The 21,668-nt window shown below is 39.3% G+C and overlaps 1 protein-coding gene across 2 annotated transcripts; it reads left to right on the top strand.

Annotated features, from left to right (window-relative positions):
- Positions 1 to 6,609: 6,609 nt before the first annotated feature.
- On the top strand, positions 6,610 to 11,444 carry LOC146317696 (aquaporin-4-like). Of its 2 annotated transcripts, none has more exons than XM_084732141.1 (5): positions 6,610 to 6,921; positions 7,533 to 7,950; positions 8,034 to 8,198; positions 9,279 to 9,359; positions 10,370 to 11,444. In XM_084732141.1, exons 1-5 carry the CDS (start codon positions 6,827 to 6,829, stop codon positions 10,622 to 10,624), a joined length of 1,014 nt encoding a protein of 337 aa, XP_084588267.1. In that variant the 5' UTR covers positions 6,610 to 6,826; the 3' UTR covers positions 10,625 to 11,444. The 2 variants fall into 2 exon arrangements, with proteins under 2 accessions (XP_084588267.1, XP_084588268.1); XM_084732142.1 differs by lacking the exon at positions 6,610 to 6,921 and adding an exon at positions 6,928 to 7,078.
- The last annotated feature ends 10,224 nt before the right edge of the window (positions 11,445 to 21,668 follow it).

Raw genomic sequence — 21,668 nt, 5'->3', positions numbered from 1 at the left:
CGTTAATTGACTTAACTGTAATTTAAAGGCATGCAAATGTGAAGAAATAAGGCAAGTTTCTAATTAGTAAAGAAGGGACTCTTCTGATGTGTCTGACGCCTGGAGGAACCATAGAAACAGGATCCTCCACATGAAACTGTTTTATAACAATTTATGTAGCTCATTAATATTCAACTTTGTATAGTGATTATAGATTTAAATTTCAGTGTAGAATGAGCGAGCCCAGTGGCCATATTTACTTTTATAAATAAAACTGTATTGCATGCATAATTGTTGTATTATGTATATGGTGCAGGTTGTATCTCACTGCTGAATACAGAGTGTTACTGTATGCTGTCTCATCCATGACGTTGACTTTCCCTTAACTGGAAGTCTAAAGGTTTTTCTTTTTAATTTCAGCTGTTTTTTATTGTATTCTACACAGAATGCGGACAAACAGACCGAGGCACAGGTGTAAGCAGAAATTATAAAAATACAAGCAACTTAAGTAGAGTAAAAATAAAAGTAAAAGAAATGTGCATTGTCAGGAGGGATGTTGACCCCTGTTTTTAGGGCACATTGTTGTCATGTGGCCATAAATTCAGGTGGGAATTTGTGGGGAAGTTTTTATTTCAAATTAAATTATTATATTAAACAATGCTTTTAAAGATGTGATTTTTTTTTTTATTCATGCTCTGGTTTAAACTTGAAAAGTCAGATGGGCAATTCAACCCCAGATGGCTCAACTTACCCACTAAGTTGGCAAAACTTATTCATTATCCCGGGCAAGTCCTATTTCCTGAGCCCTTTGTCATAAATCAATCCTTACCATGTCATTTGATAGGAGACATCCTTAAATAAGAGTAAATATTTCCATTTTACATCTGTCTCATCTTTCCATGCCGAGAGAATAACATATGTAAAAACTGGCTAACCTTACCCTACTCTCCCATGAACATAATAAAAGGTGAGGGGGCAATGGGGCGAGAGTGCAGGAGCATGTGTATACCACTTTATTCAGTCGTCAAGTAATCTAGGAAGGGCTGCCACGCCTTTTTTAATAGACTCCTGGCTACGGTATTTAAGCTCCTCTAGTTTTAAATGTGCTGTTACATCTTGCCCTGCCCTTCCACTTAAGGAGAATCAGACGGCGGGCCAGAAGGGATGCAAAAGTCAGGCAGATTAATTGGCTATTTGAAAGGGACACCCCCCTCTGGAGCTCCTCCAGACGCAGGTGTAGGGTTGGATGGTATATGTTACGGCCGTACAGCAGGAAAAAAAAATCTGTGATATAGTGTAGCGGGGACAGGTGGAATCAACATCAGGGTACGACCTAGAGAGTCACCTACAGAGACGTAACTGCAGAAGAGAATTTTTCCCCTGAATTTCATGTATTTCTTTAAAAATAACTTGCAATCCCCAAGGTGGGTTCTTGTTAGCATCCTTTGAAGGTGGAAAGTTTCTGGATACAACCCACCACAAGGGGTTCTAGGTGGGACCAATCCTGGTTCTACCAGGAACCAAAAAGGGTTCAACCATGGGGACAAGCAGAGAAACCCTTTATGGTTCTAGTTAGCGTCTTTATTTCTAAGAGTGTGGGCCTAAATGTAACACGCTGGACCTTTAAGCTGCTGCCTAAAATGGATCAGAATTACTGGAGGAGCAGAAAGGAGAACCTATTTCCATGAAAGTTGTGCCCTTCTGTGCTCTGGTTTTTGACCGAAAGTGCAAGAGGATACAAGCTGGCATCTGTGACGACTGACGAGTGATGATGATGATATATCTTCCTGCTCTTCCCCAGTATGTATATGTCATTACGTCCAAATCGAGACTGTAAAATCTCCTCTTTAAATTACAAGAATATTTCATTCATGTAATTGATGGCATCACAGGATGGATCTTGTTACTCTATAGATGTGCAGTTGTTTGCAGTATGCGTGCATTCATCCTCGCAGCACCTCAGCATGCTGAAATCCTAGAAGTTAACGTCTACCACCTTCATGCCCATCCCAGGAAGGGCAGGTGAAATATTTGGAGCAAAGGTTAAGTCTCAGTCAACCTTTGGCAGTCATCCATTTGTTTAACGAAAATGTCATTGGGACATATGTTATTTTCATACGTGTGTGTGTGTGTGTGTGTGTGTGTGTGTGTGTGTGTGTGTGTGTGTGTGTGTAGAAGTTACCGTCTACCACCTTAATGCCTATCCCAGAAAGGGCAGGTGAAGTATCTAGAGCAAAGGTTAAGCTTCAGATAACTTTTGGCAGTCATCCATTTATTTAAAGAAAATGTCATTGGAACATATATTGTATTTGTACATGTATGGTGTGTGTGTGTGTGTGTGTGTGGTGCTCACATGGAGGACAAACGTCATCATGTTTTATTTGCGTCATTGTATTCAACCTCTGACTTTTAACTACGCTACTCTGCCAAATTAAGATAAGAGAGATCAAGAGCCAGAAAGAAAGAGGGAAAGAAAGAAAGCATATTTGCCAATATTTTCTCAATCCAGTGAGCTCATTTCATCTCAAAATCACCTTCACTCTCCTCTCGACCTTTCTGCTGGTTAATGGTGAGCGTAACTATTGTGTTGGCCTAAAAGAGCATGAAGGATCTTTAAGACAAATATTAACACATGAAACATAGTAACGCATGAAAACTCCGCTGAATGTCCCCTCAGAGCAAGGTCACTTATATGGTCATTGAATGCATCATTAAGTCTGGTTTCACAATATTACCACAAGCTACATGCACACAATTTATGAATCATTGTAGGTGCACATTATAGTCTCACTAGCATCTAGTTTACAAACGAGACCAAATTAGATCCTGACATTGTAGAGCAGGATTTTAGATTTTACGTGAGACGTTATTTCTTCTCTTCTAATGACAGTTCCGTAGAATTGTCAAATAGTTTTTTAGTTTGGGGGTTTGCTTGGGTTACTTCCTATTACATGCTACACTCTTAGAAATAAAGGTGCTGATTAGAATCATGAACTGTTCTTCGGCTTTTTCCTCGTAGAGCCTTTTATAAATGGTTCTTTTACACAGGGTTCTACCCAGAACCCAACATTAAGGGTATGCCTATAACCCTGTGTGAAAGCTTCTACACAGAACTCCATATGAAAGGCTCTACAGAGAACCCTTCTGTAATGGTTTCACCCAGAACTCTCTGTGGAGGTTCTATCCAGAACCTCTCCACATTCTAAAGTTGCCACCCCAATTAAGGGGTTCTAACAAGAACCCTTTTATATTCTTCTATTCTTCTTTTTATCTTGAACCTATCCAAGGGGTTTTACAGACAACCCCTCTGTATTTTAAAGTTTTCATCTGGAACCCTCCCAGGGGGTTCTGCCCTCATATTCTCAGAGTTTCACCAATGTCTTCTGTGGGTTCTAATGAGAACCACATTGTGTTATAAAGGATGGGTCAAAAATATTGAATGCCATTTCATGTATATTGTGGTCATCACCAATTAACAGAATGAACAAAGTTCAAACTGGCCGATTTGAATTATGGGTAAACATTCAGATACTTTTAACATCCACACTTTCAACAAAAGAAGGTTCTTTGAATGAAATGGATTCTTCATGGAACCCTTAGTCTTACAAAGAACTCTTAAAGGAACCTTTCTTGGTTGAAATGGTTCTTTGTAGAACTTTGCAAACTTTATCATAACAAGAAACCAAAACAAACATTCAGCGTGTCCAGTAAGTGTTCAGTATGTACTTTTATTTCAGGTTTTGCTTAGTCTGAGTACAAGTCATCATAAAATGCAACTAAACTTTCAAAGAAACTCTTTGTCACACCATCTGATATAAAAAATACTGAATCTAGCATTTTAAAGTTGCATAACAAGATCACCTCAGTTCACCAGATACACGGTGTGTTTTTCAGTACTTTGTTCAGAGCAGTATAAAATTATCTTGCTGTTATCACTGACAGAACATGTGTTCTTGTAAATCACTGATATGATGAAGAAGCAGGGGCACAATGCCAGGAAATTTTTGGAAGTTATGGCATAAATGTGTCAGAAATGATGACTGTTTTCTTTCTTTAACACTGTAGATGTGTCCAGACAAAATATCCTCTTTGCTTCTTGTTTATTGTTCATATAATCATCAAAGTGAGAAACATCTACAAAGAAATTCAAAGTAGTATTATAGCTAAAAAGGGAATGATGATATTAAAAACGATTATTTTTGAAAGCTGAATGTAATTTTAGGTATCCTGGAGAAAGATTATTATTGCTTTTTACTTTTCTTATCAGTATTTCCATTTGCTTTACAAATGTCTTTCTATATTTCTGCTTCCTAATATTTAAATGTCATTTAATGTGTGTTTCAGAAGCAGCGATGGCAGACTATTGGAAAAATTGGAAACTGGCTTCTGTTGTTGTCATTTCTAATTAAGCAGTGATGCTTTAAAGAAGCACTTCATCAAAAAGTTCTGGAGGATACACGTCCACGCGTGATGTCCTCTGAGGGAGACACTGTCCACATCTAACACAGTATGGTGACATATGAAAGTTTAAAATGCTGCAGGGACGAATATTCACTGAAACTGATATGCAATCCAATTGAAAAATTGCATTTAATAAAGTGAAGCATTACTTCTTCAGTTTTTGGTCATTATACTATAAGTCAGTGCACAACTCTTGCAGACTTTTAGATTTAAGATCTCCAGGTGAAATATTTTTCCCCCCTTAGAAATGGTTATGGTTATATTTTTTCTTTCATCTGTCTGGTGCTGTTTGGGTTGTTGGATTTTCTATGATGTTGTTTTGTGTTGTTGAAATTTTAAATTCAATAGACATAAAAAAAAAAAAACTGAACCAGGCTTCTAAAAGTGAACTGACTTTTGTTGGCTTAGAGCAAAAGTTGTGATCTGTCAGTGATGTGAAATAGTTGCAAGTGTAGAAGGAGAATAAAAAACAAATGTGCTCACACCCAAAATAGTTCCAGTTTGGCAGCTCTCACATTTTTTTTCTGAAGGAGCTGCAGACATTTCTTTTTCCTCAAGGAGTGTGTGAAGAAGTGTTTTACATGCCCTCAAATGCTGCACTGCCAACCACTGAAAACACTGGACATTACTTACAATTTAAGTTTGCAGTCATTAGTCCCTCAAGATCAATATCACAAGAGCACATAGAATTGGCAGCTACAGTTTGGAACTGAGAAATGAAAGGGAAAATACTGCTTTTTTTAAAAATTATTTTATTTTATTTTTAGTCATCTGAAGTAGTTTGAGTTCCGTCTTGTAAGAGCCTTGTGTTAACCTTGGGTAACGGCAGGAAAACGTCTGTGAGTGCAGAAAAATTACGTTCTATTTATTTAAAATAAACATTTCAAGTCATGGAGTTTCCGATGTATTTATCTGTTTACTCACATAGTCGAGGTCAGAGGAACAAATAGAGAATCTTTGATGAAAACAAATAAAGCAAAAAGGAAGCAAAGGTGATCTCTACAAGGATACTGCTTTGATCACCGTAAAGATAACATCTTTATACTTCCATTCAAACCAGAAAGGCCACGTTCCTTCCAGGAGGCTTATCATTGAACACATGATGAAAAAATAATAACGTGTGAGTTTGTTGATGTGGAAACACACACAAGATCTTGATCCAGATAAAACAGAAATGTGGAATTTCATTTCCGTCTTACTCAATACAAACATAAACGTATGGTTAATGATTTCCGGGCTGTTGAACCTGAAGCTTAGATAATAACAAGATTATTGTTTATTTTTCCAGTAATGAGGTGACTTTAATCAAAGGGACAAATCAAGGCACTTTTTAATTCTCTTGTTTTATTCTATCTTTATTATGTGTCCTCATCCCAGCTGCCCTAAAGAAACAAAACAAACATATTGTTTTATTCTTTCCAGAACTTGGTGTGTGGGCCTGAGTTATGCACTTCAGTATATTTTTACTAGCGGAGAAAGACGATCCTTTACTTACAAGAATAGTTTGGATTTTTTGGAAGTGGGGTTGTATGAGGTCATGATCCATAGAGAGTGTGTTACCTACAGGAGTGTTACCTACAGGAGAAGCAGCGGGAGTACTACTGACATAGGAAGCTAAGAAATGTACAGCTGTAAACAGGGTCAGCAGCAAAATTTAGAATATTTTATGGCTTTACCTTGCTGTCAGACAGCCTTTTCCCATAGGAAACTGGAGGTATAACGCTGTTAAATCACTCTCTCCTCACTACCAGAGTCCTTTGACAAAAATAGCAACTGATTTAATGTATCTTCTACCCCTGTTGTTTATCATACAGTATGTTGCATCTCCCATCACAATAATATTGCTATAATATCTGTTTTTTTAAAGTTGTTATTTTTTGTTTTTTGAGATGTTCTTGAATAGGGTTGAAAAGTTGAAATGGTCAATATGTTTCTTTAGGTAGTATTTTCCCCCCTCAAGTTTGTTTATTGAATTTTCAGCAACACATGAATATGAAAAAAAGTTACATCTCAAGTGTCAATGTTGTGTCAAGTACAGCATAAAGTAAAGAAAGAAAAAAAATCTGATACAAATATTTGAACAGTGCAGAAAGAAACAACAAAAGAAAACAAAAAATAAATACAAAACATACACACTGGTTACTGATTAAAATCAAATATAAAATTCACGTAATAGAAAAAATAATTGTTTTGTAGATATTATGCTCACTCCAGCATGTTTTCAAAGCTCTGATGCTGAGGCTGACTGAGTCACTGTGTGTCCACAACTGTGCAACTGTGCTACTGTTTGCACAGCAAGCAGATCTCCTGACTCCTCCCCCCCTGAGCTGAGGCTGTTTAATTCCCGTGAGGTGATGCCCGGTTAGTAACTTAATAAAGCTGCTGGATGCAATCCCGAGGCACAATGTGTGGATCATGTTCGTCTGACAGACCTGCTCTCTGCTCCACTCCTCCTGCGCTCGCACAGCCTGCTGCTCTCCTGTAAGTACTGCAGGTCACTCACTGCCATTTCAACTTCTAGATGTGATGACTGAGGGGAGAGATGTGTCTGCTGGGTGAATAACTCGCCAGGACTTATGAATGAAAACACATCACACACAACTGGGACAGAAACAGGGAGAGCATGTTATTGCATTTGGTAAGTTTTAGCTTTTTGAGGAAAAGAAATGACTGAAGCCTTGGAGGTTTGCTGAGGCAAATGTAATTATGTTCAATTTTTCATTTTCAACATTTTTCTATTTGTAAAGTCGCTTACAGATGCTTTAATGAATGTGAATCATGTTCTGTTTGGTATTAATAGTCAAAAGATGTATTTTTCTTCCATCCCAGTTAAAGTTCAGTGAGTGACAGCAATTAAACCTTGTATGCTTTGACTGTGAGTGTGATCATTTGCCCCTTATACACAATGTTTAAAGAATGCTCTGTATGGCATTTTGTGATGGAAAGTCACTGGCTTAAATCCCTGGTGGAGTTATAAATGTTGTGCCCAGAGGCAGCCATCCTGATAGGGTTCAGTACATTTCCAGCCACACATGCACACACCAGGAATACATAAGTAGGCTAATCATTTTGCTCATTATTCTTTCCGCCAGGAGGTTCCTGTCCTGGTGTAACTGTCAGAGCATAATGGTGGCATTTAAAGGGATCTGGACCAAGGACTTCTGGAGGGCTGTGTCTGGAGAATACCTGGCCACTCTCATCTTTGTCCTCCTTGGTCTGGGCTCCACCATCAACCATCACGTTGGGGAGGAGACGGCTCCCCCGGCCGACCTGGTCCTCATCTCGCTGTGCTTTGGCCTGAGCATTGCCACCATGGTGCAATGCTTTGGTCACATCAGCGGTGGGCACATTAACCCCGCGGTCACTGCGGCCATGGTGGTGACTAGAAAGCTGAGCCTGGCCAAGGCGTTGTTTTATGTGGTGGCCCAGTGCCTGGGAGCTATTACAGGAGCTGGGATCCTCTACCTTGTCACGCCTGCTGCTCTTAGAGGGTCCCTTGGTGTTACCACGGTAACAATCTGCTCATTTTCACTTTATTTTGAGTATATAATATGTCTTCTCAAAGTTCATGGGGAAAATCTTCTGTTTCCAAGGTGAACACCGACATCTCAGTAGGACACGGCCTTCTTGTGGAGCTCCTCATCACATTTGAGCTCGTCTTCACCGTCTTCGCCACCTGTGATCCCAAACGCACAGACCTCGGAGGCTCTGCTGGCCTCGCCATCGGCTTTGCTGTAGTTATTGGTCACTTATTTGCAGTAAGTACCTTCCAGTGAGTGAGATAAGAGACAGGTATGAAATAACAGTTAGAAGGGTTAGAAGGCTAGGAGAGTATTTATAGCAGCGGTGCTCAAATAACTTTGGCTTGTCACCTTAAAGGGGTAGTTCATATTATTTGAGTGGGGATGTGTGAAGTATTTATCCATAGTCATTGTATTACCGGCTGCAGATGGCAGTAGAGGCGACCCCAGTTCGGAGAAGCAGGAGGAGTACTGCTGTAGGACGTTAAGCATGTACTGCTGTGGACAGGGTCAGCAACAAAAGTCACCTCAAAAATAGCTTAGCTGATGCACTGATTATCAGCAAGTACCTTATACAACCCCACAATCGAACAATACAAGCTATCCCTTTAAATTCTTATTACTCCAGCAAGAAGGTGGCCAACTAGATTCTACAGAAACAATTACACATTTACAGTAACTTTATATACAAGCATTTATATCATATACACTATATAACAACAAAATATCAGCCTCATAAATTTTCTGCATCTTCATCTACATATCAGCTGATACCCTCAGCGCTGAACCCCAGCAGCGATGCACTGTTTTAAAGATCCATCCTGAAATCTTATTAAATTCAACACAGCACATTAAAAGAATTGTAGTTCCAAAGTGCAAGCCTCTTTAGCATGCAATGAAAGCCGGAGCGCCAGTGCTTCTTGAGAAGGAGGCAGGTGCACTAAAGCATCTATTCTTCAATGTGTGATAGTACGCTTCTCACTGATTCACACCCACGTGCACATCTTTATTGGAGGCTGCCATCGCATAGCAACCGTTCTCTGGGGGGGCTCCCTGAACCCTGCAGAGCAAAAATGAATGCACAGGGAAATAGATGTTATCTCTCGCAATGCTCAACTGATTTCTCCTTAGGTCTGTTTAGCAAATGCATATATACATACATTATGACTTGTATTAGACACAGTTTGCAGTATAAGACATGGTCTGTACGTCAAAGTAAGACAGAATTACACCTAAAAACATATCATCGATAAGAATTTTAAACTATCTTGCAATTAATTATTTAAACTGAAAACAATGCTGTTGTATGCTCTCTAGATCCCTTACACAGGAGCCAGCATGAACCCTGCTCGATCCTTCGGGCCTGCGATGGTCACACTTAACTTCGAGAGCCACTGGGTAAGAGATACTTCGCTAAGAGGATAATCTTTCTTTTAGGAGTTTGCATGGCCAAACATTAGCCAGTTCCTCCTGATATAGGCTGGGTCAGTTTGAGTGCATTTCAGTACGACCAGTTCTGAATTAATTAGCACTAGCTGATGATGGTGTCCTGAGGAGGGCCAGCTCTACTGTACCACAGTAGGATAGTGTGGCATGTTGAAATCTGGTAAGGTCACATTTTCAGCACCATTGCCAGAACAGCAAAAACAGCTGTGACCTAAAGATAAAATCAAAGAATAGACTGTCACTAAACACTAAATACAAGGTGCTTTAAATACTTCTTAAAAATCTTAAACATTGACCCTCGAATTTATGACTGCATGCAACAAAAGAAGTGCAAAGGAATTGCAAATTTTCAGCTTTTTCAACTCCAGCTACATAATGAGACGTCGCTGAACAAGGTGTAAAATAGCATTAGCTCTGAATTTTTGTGCCCAGGCAATGACTTCCACTGATCTATTTGCAGGCAGCATGGTGTCATGTTGTGTGTGTCTACTTGGTGATGAGCTTGGCTTATAACACTGTATAACTGTCATTATGTCACTAGTATCATATTCAGTGTCGTCCTCTCTTGGTGGCAGTTGCTTGATGCAGCAGACACCGATCTACGTGCCCATGAAGAACACTGAACCTCTTTCCCAGTCTAACAGAGCAGGACAATCTGGTAGTTTTGGTACTGACATCAGTCATTAAACCACGGGCATTTATTAACCAGCTGGCTGATTGGCCCTTACTGAGTCCCGCCCCTTTTGGCTCTGTGCTTAATAACAGTTTAGCTAAGCTTGGTACCTCGCAGAACCTCTGATAAAGTTCTCCATTGTGTCTAGAAGGAAACCCTAGATTTGTCACCTCTCATGGAATCTGAATTACTTTAAAGGTTGTATAATGAAATGATAGTTGTAGTCCCATGTATTTTGGATTTGGAGTGAATTGTCCCTTTAAGATGGTTTTCTCGCCGTTTGTGGCAGGTGTACTGGGTGGGACCCATTCTGGGGGCCATCATGGCTGCTGGACTGTATGAGTACCTGTACTGTCCTGACCCCGACATCAAGAAGAGGCTGAAGCAGGTCCTTCAGAAGGACCCACAAGGTAAATACAGGGAGGTGGAGACAGAGGACCTCACCATCAAGCCGGGCTCCATCCACCTCATCTCTGATGTGGAGAAATGTGAGAAAAAAGAGCCTTTCCTGGACTCGACAGGAGAAGTGCTCTCTTCAGCATGACTATCACGTGCACTGGAAATGGAGACCAATCTGTAGAGCAGCCTGACAGTCAAACTTTGGAGTATCCATCTTGAGCCTGTCCCCCTCCAAAGACTTTATCCTCAGAGCAGAATATTATTTCTGCCCATGAGGCTTCACAGCAAGGCTGAATTACTCTCATTGTCATAAAGCTAATATGATGTTATGGCTCAATCCCACAAACATCTACAACCTGTTCAATACTTCTCCCGAGGCCCTCCGTAAACGATTTAGTAGAAGCGTTGGCATGCGGAGCACACCGCACGCTGCAGAGTGACAGCCCGAGATACATTGTGTTGTTAAGGAAATATGTGTAGGGTCAACCAATTATGTGGGGTCATCACGCTGAATTGGAGGACCGAAGAAGAAAATGTAGCCTTGTTATTTTTGGATTAGTGTCACATTTGGTCCATGTATTGTATATGAAATAACAGGAGAGATTTTCCTTGTGATCATTAAGCACATTACAGGTCCCAGCAATGTAAGACAGCTCTGTCAAGCTTTATTATCAGAGCTGTGTTACAGTGCTCTCTATTTTCAGTGCATTAATCAGGGAAACTACCTGCTCATCTTAATGGAAACACCCTGTTTCTGTGTTCATCGTGTCGATTACTACACAATGGTTTTATTTTTTGTATTTCATAAAAATTGTGATACTGGTCTGTTTTATTCTGTAGACATAGCTTTGGTTCTTGTAACGTGTTTCGTATTTCTCTGTATGATTTGCTGCATTTCTTAACTTATTGATAAGATGTTTGGCTGCTCTGTCTTCATGACTTTGTTCTCAGTTCTTGTTTTATGCTCACAGACTGCAAGTGCTACAAGATGTAAAAGATATTACATTGTAATAATAAAGGTTTTTTTATTTCTCTAAGTCATCATTAATGATTTCTCTGGATCATTAATATGATTTGAAACATGTGAACAGTATAACCGCGCAAATAAAACAAGATTAGGGCCCGACCGATACTGGATATTTGAGGCCGATGCCAATACCAATATTAGGGGGTGAAAAAATGCTGCATTTTGTTCTGTTAAAAAAGGTTTTCATATCAGCACATATCGAATAACGTATATAGTGATATAGACCAATTAGCTGTGATAGTTCAGTTTATTATCGATATAACTTTATTTATCCCTAACAAAATTCTTGTACCAGAGATTGGTAAAAAATTAGTCAAAAGAGTGGAAACAATATTACATATAAAAGATATTAGGAGTGAATGCAAACAGTACCTAATAGCAAAACAATAAAAGTAAGATATGTTAAGTAAAATAAGTAAGCAAAAAAAAAAACAAAAAAAACAAAACCTAAAATACAAAAAGATGAATAGCAACAGTTGTTTTTAAAGAAATATCGGCAGTGACACTGAAAAGTAATAAAAGTATTATAGCATTTGATACTGAACGTAAGTAACATACTTATTTTAATCCAAGGCATGATTTCTTCCTAAACCTGCACAGGTAGTTTTTGTACCTGTACAGCTGGAAGCGTATAGACCCACTGACCAAGCTTATTGTAAGGTTGCAAGTAATGTTTCTGAGACTTCGTAAAAGGTTAATGAATACTGTGAAGTGCATCTATAAACATGTGGATAGCTCTATAGAGCTGCAACTGATGTTAAAATTGCATAATAAATGGTTTATATAGCATATACAAGCATTATTTGATTAATTAACTATCAATTTGCCATTTATTAATAATGGTTAATATAAAGTGTTACCATAAAAAAAAAGTAAATCTACATCTTCCTCACATTCTGAAGAAATCTAGGGACCACACCTATGAGGCGCTCGACTGAGTCACTTGCTTCTGGTAGTAGGAGTCAGACACTGGGGAGAGAAGAGGTTCGGATCAATGATGGATTGGCTCATCTACCTTTAGATTATGTCTCCCTATGGCCAGATAAATGTCCGTGATGTGTGTTCCCGGTGAGTTAAGTCTCTGAGAATAGCTTCATGTAATCTCATTCCATCAACAGAGAGCACAGGAAATGATACCACTCTGTGATACGAAATCGAGGTGATCTGTTATGTCTGCACTTTATTTCCTTTGCTAAAAGAACAGGTGCAATTCAATCTCTTCCTGTAATGCGAAAGAAATGATCAGCCCCCCTGATCCTGCTGCATCAACTGAAGTTGTCTACATGCTGCAACTATATTGCTTTTGCAAGACTAGAATGCCAGAATAATTCAGATACTAAATCAAAATTGTTTTGTACTCCTACATGAACTAACTCCCCCTTATATGAGCTTCTTCACCGAGCAAGTGCAGTTTTTGTGTGTGACAACAGCATCACCTCCTGGCCACATTATGAATCACCTCATGGTGGAATAATGCTCCCATCTGCATTTCTCCAGGGGAGGGCAGCCGCGAGCCTTGGATGTACAGGTTGCTCTGCAAACGTGGGTAGACACAAGTCAGTTTTATTCATAAGACTGAGCCACATTTAATTTGAAATTGGTCCAGGCCATTAATTCAGAACTACACACGAGGATTAAGTGTTGCAGAGCCCTTTAACTGAACTCAGTACTGCAATAAATGCTGAAGAGAGGAAATACTAAAGTATATTTTTGTTTTCAACCATGGTATTTTTAGCATTTTTACCATTTTTGTCAGAGGATTCTTGTTTTCACCCAAGCTGAAGTGCATTCCTAATACTTATACCTATTAAAAGGTTGCAAAACTAGTTGAGCGAGATTGTTAATGTTAATGACTCCTGTTCTTCAAGGCCTACTGGAGTTGAAAATGGACAGCACTGAATTTCTCAGCAGCGCTATCCTTTACCTGCAGGCATGCTGCTTGTATCCCTTAAGGCTTCAGTGGCTCGAGGCCAGCACCCTCTCAGCTCCCCTTAATCATCTTTATAGCCTAAATAAATGAGTACATAAATCTGATGTTTCATGCATTCACTATTTCCTCTTGGGACGGACGGTGGGGGAACGGGCTCACTCGGTTTTGATTTATCAGCCCTCGCCCATCTGAAGATTAAATAGAGGAAGACAGGTGAGGAGAGAAGTCCCTGTTGGATTGGTGATTTGGTTTTGTTATGAATTTCATATTGGTGAGAGAGAGTAAAATATTAACAAGTGTTTCTAAGTGGCTTCTGTGTGCACACAGAGCAAGATATTGTTGAAATTCTGCTTGCACTTTTGTTTTTTTACAGTAGACTAAGATGAAAGAAGCTGTACTTTATATTAAACTAGATATAATATGTTCTTAATTAGACAGCAAACAAAAACAGTTATACCATAATTAGACACCTAACAATACACTAATGAGATGCAACAAGCTGTACTTTGTATTAAATTAGAAAAAAGCTAGGAATAATAAATTCTTTCTTAGACTGTATTAGACCCTTTACTGGACCCTTATTAGCTTATATTTGAGGTAGGGACACATTTAGGTAACAGTGGGAATCAATATACTTTAGTTTACAGTACATTTCTGCTATAATGTTTTTCCCAAATTATTAAATAATTAAATTATTTTTTTTTTCTTGTTCTGTATAATAAAGTGCAACCAAAATTCCTTGTGATACATTTTCATACTCTTACATGAATGAGCGGATGCTGCAAAGTGCCAATCAAACCTGAAGATTTCATTAGAAAAAAAAAAATTCTGAGTATGTGTGTGTGTTGACTTCCAAAGGCTTGCTGCAGACTCCTCAATTAGGAAAAGGCAAATAAAAAGTGACAGCAAATAATAGACCAACGCTCCTTCAGCTGTCTGTTTGTTAACGTCACGGCTTATCAGCGAGATGTTGAGCAGAAAACTGATAATGCATGGATAGCCTTCACAGTGGCTGCCTCCATAATTCATTAATTTACATTCACATGCATTGCAAATACCAACAATGGCTATATGATGGGAATATTGTTCTAACTAGAGCCTCATTTGCACATCATACAGATGCCAGCGAAGTATATCTCAAAGTGCATCTCATGCTTATCTAACTGAGAACAGACAGATTTCTTGCGACTTGAAAATTCAGATTCTCAATTCCCAGCACACAACAGAAGGGGCAAAAGATAAAACACACACCTTAAAGATCATTAGCAAATAATATTTGGGGATTCATGAAGAAAAACAGCGTTAAACACTTGTTTAATAATTCATACTATAAACAAGAAAGTCTCCCACTTCCTTAATAATTTAGACGTAAGCTAATGTTGATTTATTCAGGAAGGTCTCTGCCACCAGCACTGCCTGGAGTGCCCAAATTTGAATTAAAGTAGGACAGTAGCAGGCGAGTCTGTAATAACATTTGTATAATTTTATTATTGCTCTGGGCTCAGTTCATTTCCTCCTCCAGTAGCTGCGTGAAATTGTTTGATTCTGGAAACTGCCTTGAGTCTGCGGCTCTGGGGTTGGAGGGTGGTACAGGAACAGGAAGGCATGCGACACACTCTCTCCCTCTGTCTGATGCTGTCAGACACATAAACACAGACACACACAACTCGGCGTACACACACGTACACACACACGCAGAGAGAGAGATAAATAACTTTGTTATTCTGGGTTTTATAATACTGTTACATTGGCTCACTTAATAACTCAAGCTGTCTTGAGAATATGATTGATATTCTCACTCACCTTGTCACTTATGATAAATATTTTACTGCGTTTATGTGAGATAGCTCGGCAGCGGAATAACTCATTCATTACATTATCAAATCATATAAATATGAGACTTTGTGTTTACGTCTTTTTCCAGTAGAGAGATTGCCATTTCTTGTTCATATTAGTCTAAGAGAGTCCCTTCCACTGTTCCCATGCAAAGAGTTTGATGAAATTCCAGCTTTTTAGTAACTTTACTACTAAGAAATAGTTCATCTCAATTGGCCTACGAGGAAGAATAGAACTTCATAATCATCTGGACACTACTGGGGGTGAATATAAGAAATAACAATCACTCAAATTACTGTAATTAAGTCTTTTTGGGGGGATACGTTTTACAAGTATTTTTCAAGACTGTAACTTAACTCGTACTTAAAGTATGCATAACATAATCTACTTAGTTACCTTTAAAATCATAATTGAGTACTGACTAACCCTACAGTTTGAACTAGAGAAGCAAATTTCTGAATGAATTCTGGGTGTGAATGCTGATTGTTGAAAAGCTGACACTAAACTGCAGTGCTGTTTTAAGGTTTGTTTAAGAGCTGATATCAAACTGAATCGCTGGCTTTAATTTATATGAAGAAGCAGTTAAAGGAGCATGTAGAACTGGGAAAATGGAAAACGGTCTAATTAATATAAATGAGATTTAAAGGTTGAATAAACTTGATAATGCTTTAAAGATGTGGAAAATGGTCTGGTTCAAATGGAGTTTTTGGCTTACAAGATGTAAATTACTTTAAAAATCATGATTGAGTTCTGACTCACCCTACAGTTGGAACTAGAGAAGGCAATTTCTGAAGGAATTGTGGGTGTGAATGCCGGTTGTTGAAAAGCTGATGCTAACTGACCCAGTGCTTAAGGTGAACAGTACCGAGATATGTAAGAAAGATGTTGAATACTTTAGGGTTTGTTTAATAGCTAATGCCAATCTCTGCTGTTTATAATTTGTATCATTATCTACTCATCCTCATCCTGATTGAAGGTTGAGTTTATTTTGTTAGTTTGCAAAACACTGCTAAAGGTTCACAGAAAAACAGCGCTGCAGAATCTCCCAAATATATGAAGTCAGTGGTGACCAGTTTTCAAATGGAAAACACAGCCTCCCCCAAAAAAACATAAAATACCTTCATACTGCTCATCTGACGTAATCCAAGTCTGCTAATGCCCCCGACATGCCGATCGCATACTGTCACACCCGACACACCCAGTTCTGACAGTGTGCATGTGCACATGAACGTGGCTCCAAGCTAAAGATCTACAGTGAAGATTTAGTCTAAAAACATGTTGTAAATTACGTCTTTCAAGTCAAATGGGCATGTCAGGGCTTTAGGAGCCTTGGATTACACCGGATGAGCAGTATGGAGGCTTTTTTATTATTATTATTTTTTATTTCTGTTTTTATATGTTTGAAAACTGGTCACCATTCACTTACATTGTTTGGGAGATTCTGCAATACTGTTTTCCTGTAAAAATCCAGCAGTGTTTTGTGAACTAAAAAACTAAACCTGACCTGTAATTGGCATGAGGGTGAGTAGATAATGACTGAATTTTCATTTTTAGGTGAACTATCCCTTTAATTCATATGTAGAAAGCAGTAAAATTAATTTGAATGGTATTTAAAAGTTGAGTAAAGGTTTTGAATGGAGTCTCTGGCTCTGTAGCCCTACAATTAGAACTAGAGAAGGCAGTTTCTGAAGAAATTGGGGTTCTGAATGGTGGTTTTTGAAAAGCTGATGCTTAAGTCTACTTTATTGTTAAAGTTGAATAATACTAAGAATTCAAGAGAGATGTTGAATGTTTTAAGGTTTGTTTAAAAGCTGACGCCAAATTGGATTGCTGGCTTTAATTCATTCGTAGAAGCAGGTAAAGGAGTATGAAGAACTGGAAAAGTGGGAAAGGGTCTAATTATTATGAATGGGATTTAAAAGTTAAATAAACTTCATAGTGTGTTAACGATATGGAGCATTATAAGGTTGAATGGAGTTTCTGGCTTATGTAAGCTACTTAGTTACTTTTAAAATATAATGATATAAATAAATATGAGTAGGCCTACAAGTTGAATTGATATCCAAAACTTGGATTTTCAATTTTGTAGCCAGTAGAGCTATCTGAGATTACAAATGAGCCAAAGAAAACATACGGACGCCTGTTATTGATAATAAAAAGCATTAAATACTATGAGTGGTTTGTGAGAAAAATATTTGTACTAGTACTTAAGTATTTTTAACAGCAGTAATTTCACTTGTAGCTATAATATTTCAGTAAAGTAACAGTACTTGTACTTGAGCACAGATTTTCAGTACTTGTTTCAGCACTGGATACTAATAGACTGTGATTTTGTTTTCCAATGATAAGACTATCATTTCCAAAATGATAATTTACAAAACTCTGATTACTCGAACACAAACAATCAAGTTTGGGAGGTATTAGCTCATGTAACACACACCTGAGACCCCGGTGGCTTTGACACAGGAAGGGAGGGAGGAGAAGTTCTGATTGGTTTCCTCGGGGCTCTGCTTCCAACTTCCCACCCGCACACATTCCCTCACTCCTCCTCCTCCTCGTCCCCCCCCTTCAATTCCTTTATGCAGAGCAGCCCAAACTGCAGTTTGATGAAACACATTTGTTTGACTTAACTCTTGCCTCGCCATCACGGCTTAAATCTCGAAGGCCTGTCGGTGTAATGTGGCCCAACAGCAATTGGGTTAATGAGAGGATATATGTACAAGTGTGGGACTTGACCGGAGGAGCTGTTTTCCATTTGGGTTTGGTCTGCTCGTGTTATTAGGGAAACCTTTATTATTGTTGCCCTCTAGTGGGAACCATATAATAGGATTACATTTTATTAGAGCCTCCCAGCATTACCCAAGCAGCCCCCTCCTCTTGTCTCTCTTCCCCTCATGGTAGTGTCACTGACTCCTCTGTCCACTGTGGGTGGGATGGGTAGATTTGGGGCTGAAAGGGACGCCGGTGAATGGGGCTGCAAGTGATCCCATACAATGGGGATCCTCATCTTTTCATAGCAACAGTAAAAGTATTGTGTCAATGTAAAATCCGGGTTTCTGATCACTTTTGTCATTTAGAGGGCTTTCACATCAGAGACCTGGGCCTTGATAGGACTACACTTGACCCCAAAGTCCTGTTTGTTTAATAAATGTGCATACCGTGCACAGGCATGGTTCGCTGATCTGTGCCCAGGTCCAGGTGGCCTTGAGTACGGTTCATGTGTACTCAAGTACACTCTGCATCAGAAGTGAAAGCTAAAGGCACCAAAACAAGTAAGTAGACTGTTGTGTATCCTTCCCTGTTCCCTGTACTTAGATATGCCTGTGTTAGGCTTGAATAAAACCAAATTTTGAAGATGGTTAAAAGATAATGTTAGAAAAAGGCTATAACTAGCCAGCTCATCTCCATCAATCATTAGTTAGCTGGTGTTTTGCTCTGTAACAAACAGTAGCTAACTAATCCACATCAATCATTAGCTCTCTCACCGACTTTCAAATTGGGGTCCAGCAACCAACAGGGGTTCTTGAGTGGGTTATGAGGGGGTCCCCAGCAAAAGTAGCAATAGAATATCTTAACTTTTGTCACAGTTTTTTGGAGTTTGGGACAACAAGGGAAGAAAAGGGGTTGGAAGTTTTGACTGAGTATAAATTGTAATGATCCTACTTTGATCATCATTTGACTTTATTATCTTCAAAACTAGGAAATACTAATAGGGGATTCCTTAAGACAAAAAACTCTCTGAATCAGTGCTCTACTGTGCATCTATTGTGTAAAGTTTGGGAGGCAAACAGCCTGCGAAATATCTACCCAGTTTACATAAATCATAAGCTAGCTAGTTAGCCAGTGCTTTGCTAACATTAGCTGACCTAAGATGTGATATAGGCAACATATATTTTGTTTTTACAGGTCCCCCCGCCACATCTTTTAGCCTTCTTCATAATTTGGTTTTCTTTTCAGCATAGAGAAGCCCAGCACATAGTTTATCTATGTGATAGGTTCCAAGCTTTCTCAACAAAAAGGGGCAGGGCTTAGAAAGAGTCAATCATGAGTCAAGAGTCAGAGTATCATGTGTGCCATATTTACTTTGAGTTATACGAGCATCATTGTAACAGTGAGGCAGAAACATGTACATGCAAACCCTTCAGAGTTTGCGTATTGGGGTTTCTGAAGGACAGCATGAACAAAGATAGTGCACAGGCTCGTTGCTTGTCTTTACTGTTTGCTATTCCTCACTGAACAAAGGATCTCCTCTGACATGTAATTACCAGTGTTAATGTTTAGCCTACCAGAGTCATACCTGACGCTATGACTTGGACCACAGTGTAGCAACAGAGTCATTTCTCCAGAGCTAAATTTCATTGTGCCAAAGATAATATTTGATGAACAGTTCTGGCCTGAAACTGTGCAACCCTGCAGGGCAGATTGAGTCAGGCTCTGGAGCAGCTTCAGCACTTTCCCTTATCCATCCCACTCCCTTACATAACCACGGGCCATTAGAGGGGTGTGGTGAGCACAGCAGCAGTTATTAACATGGTCTCAGGCGAAACCAACGTCTCTCTTAGTCCACACTAACTGGTTTCGGCAAGGACTGGGAAGGCCTTTGTCAATCAGGTCCAGTTGTTGCTAGCATGGTAAATATTATTTGACACAAGCAAATTATGTCAAAGCGGTGTTTGAACAAAGCTGAATTGTTGCTCCTAGATATTAAATACACAGACAGAGCCTTTCAGTGTTAGAATTGTGTAAAGTTCCAGCTTTAAAGTGACAAGTAGTACAACTAACAAAGAATCAAGTGGATTCAGTGATGTCAGCTTCACACCAATATGTTTTTGATGTTTGCTAACATTTGTCACCTTCAGCTCACACCAGGCTAAGTTAGGCTTGAATGTTGCAAATTAAAAAAAATATATTGTTTATGAATGTAACTTTTGTAGGAGGAACAATGCCTGTGGAGCTATTTGTGGATTGTTTCAGTGTGAGATGCCAAGTTGCGGACATATCGGTGTTAGAGATGTCTGCCTTCTCTCAAATATGAAAATGGAACTAGATGCCACTCGGCTTGTGGTGCTCAAAGTGGCAAAAAACAAACAAACAAACATTTGAACAACTCAGCAACAAGTCTTTTTTCAGAAATCATGACACTGTTACTTAAGATCATCCACAGACCTTGATGTGAGCAGCTTCATATAGGAACAATTTTATCTCTACCAAACTACCATGCAACATGTAAGCATGTAACCATGGATGTATTAAAGAGAACTGGATACAGCATTGGAGGTGGGCCTCGATTCATTTCTACAAAAGCTGCTCAGTGGCCCATGAAGCCAACTTCTACGTATTGATCTTCAATAAATCCTCCTGTGCTGTGTGGCCCATACAGCAGAGACTTTCTTAACTTCTGGTTCAGTCCATTTTTTGGGTTGAACTCCGCCTTTAAGTGTTCAATTTGTGACAGAAAAGATAGATAACCAAGCTAGTTAGGGTTTTTTGTGTGTTCCTTAATATTCCAGCACTCAGAATGAGTTTTTCAGAACTCCTCTCTCCTTTCTACCATGTATGCATTTATAACCTTATGATGTCATTCAGGCTCGGCCGTTTCTGTTTGGGGCAAACTCACATCTGCTACCAATCTGGATAATTTGTCCACCAGAATATGGCGCAGCCAGCCAGTGCTCGCCTGCTGTTGCTGCTGCAGCAGTTATAGGTCTAGATCCAAGGAGAGTACAAGCCTTTGTTTTGCACGGCTTTGTTTTTCAGTATCAAACACCACATGTATTCAAAGATCAATACTGGTTACGTTCAACAACATCTGATGCATACTTTGAATACTGAAGTGAGAGGATGCCATTATGAATGGGCTCCATTTGTGTGGAAAATGGATAACGTATGGGATTTTAAGGCCTGGGGTGCTCTTTGTTCACTATAGTTTGTCAGACTAATGGCATAAAAATGTGAGCGTGAGTGTGCGCAGGGTGATAGTTGAGGCTTGGTGGTGTATCGTGTGCCAGCCAGTAACCTCTGGGGCAAATAACTTCATCGTAACACTTTAATCCTGTGTTTGTTTTCCTGTGGGACATTCTGGTCAAAAAGTGGAAAGTTTAATGGTCCCTGGATCAGATGGGGTAAAGGATATCTGGCCTTTCCTCAGACGTAATTCTGTTTATCATAGACAAAGGATGCTCTGAGAGGGGAACTCTTTTGATGAGGAGAATTGGAAAATGCTTTTGTTTGTGTGCTCGCATCCATCAGTCGCTGTTCCCGGGACGGTGGACTCTTATTCCACTGCTGCTTAAAGGGACGGTTCAGATTATTTAAGGTGGGGTTGTCTGGGGTACTTATCAATAGTCAGTGCAGTAGATGCCCAGTGCCATGCCCCCAGTTTGGAGAAGCAGAGAG

This window comes from Lutjanus erythropterus, chromosome 12, assembly GCF_056507025.1.
Source record: "Lutjanus erythropterus isolate fLutEry1 chromosome 12, fLutEry1.hap2, whole genome shotgun sequence".
Lineage (NCBI taxonomy): Eukaryota > Metazoa > Chordata > Actinopteri > Lutjaniformes > Lutjanidae > Lutjanus > Lutjanus erythropterus.
Note: the sequence above shows the minus strand (reverse complement) of the source record. Positions and strands in the feature narration are given on the sequence as shown.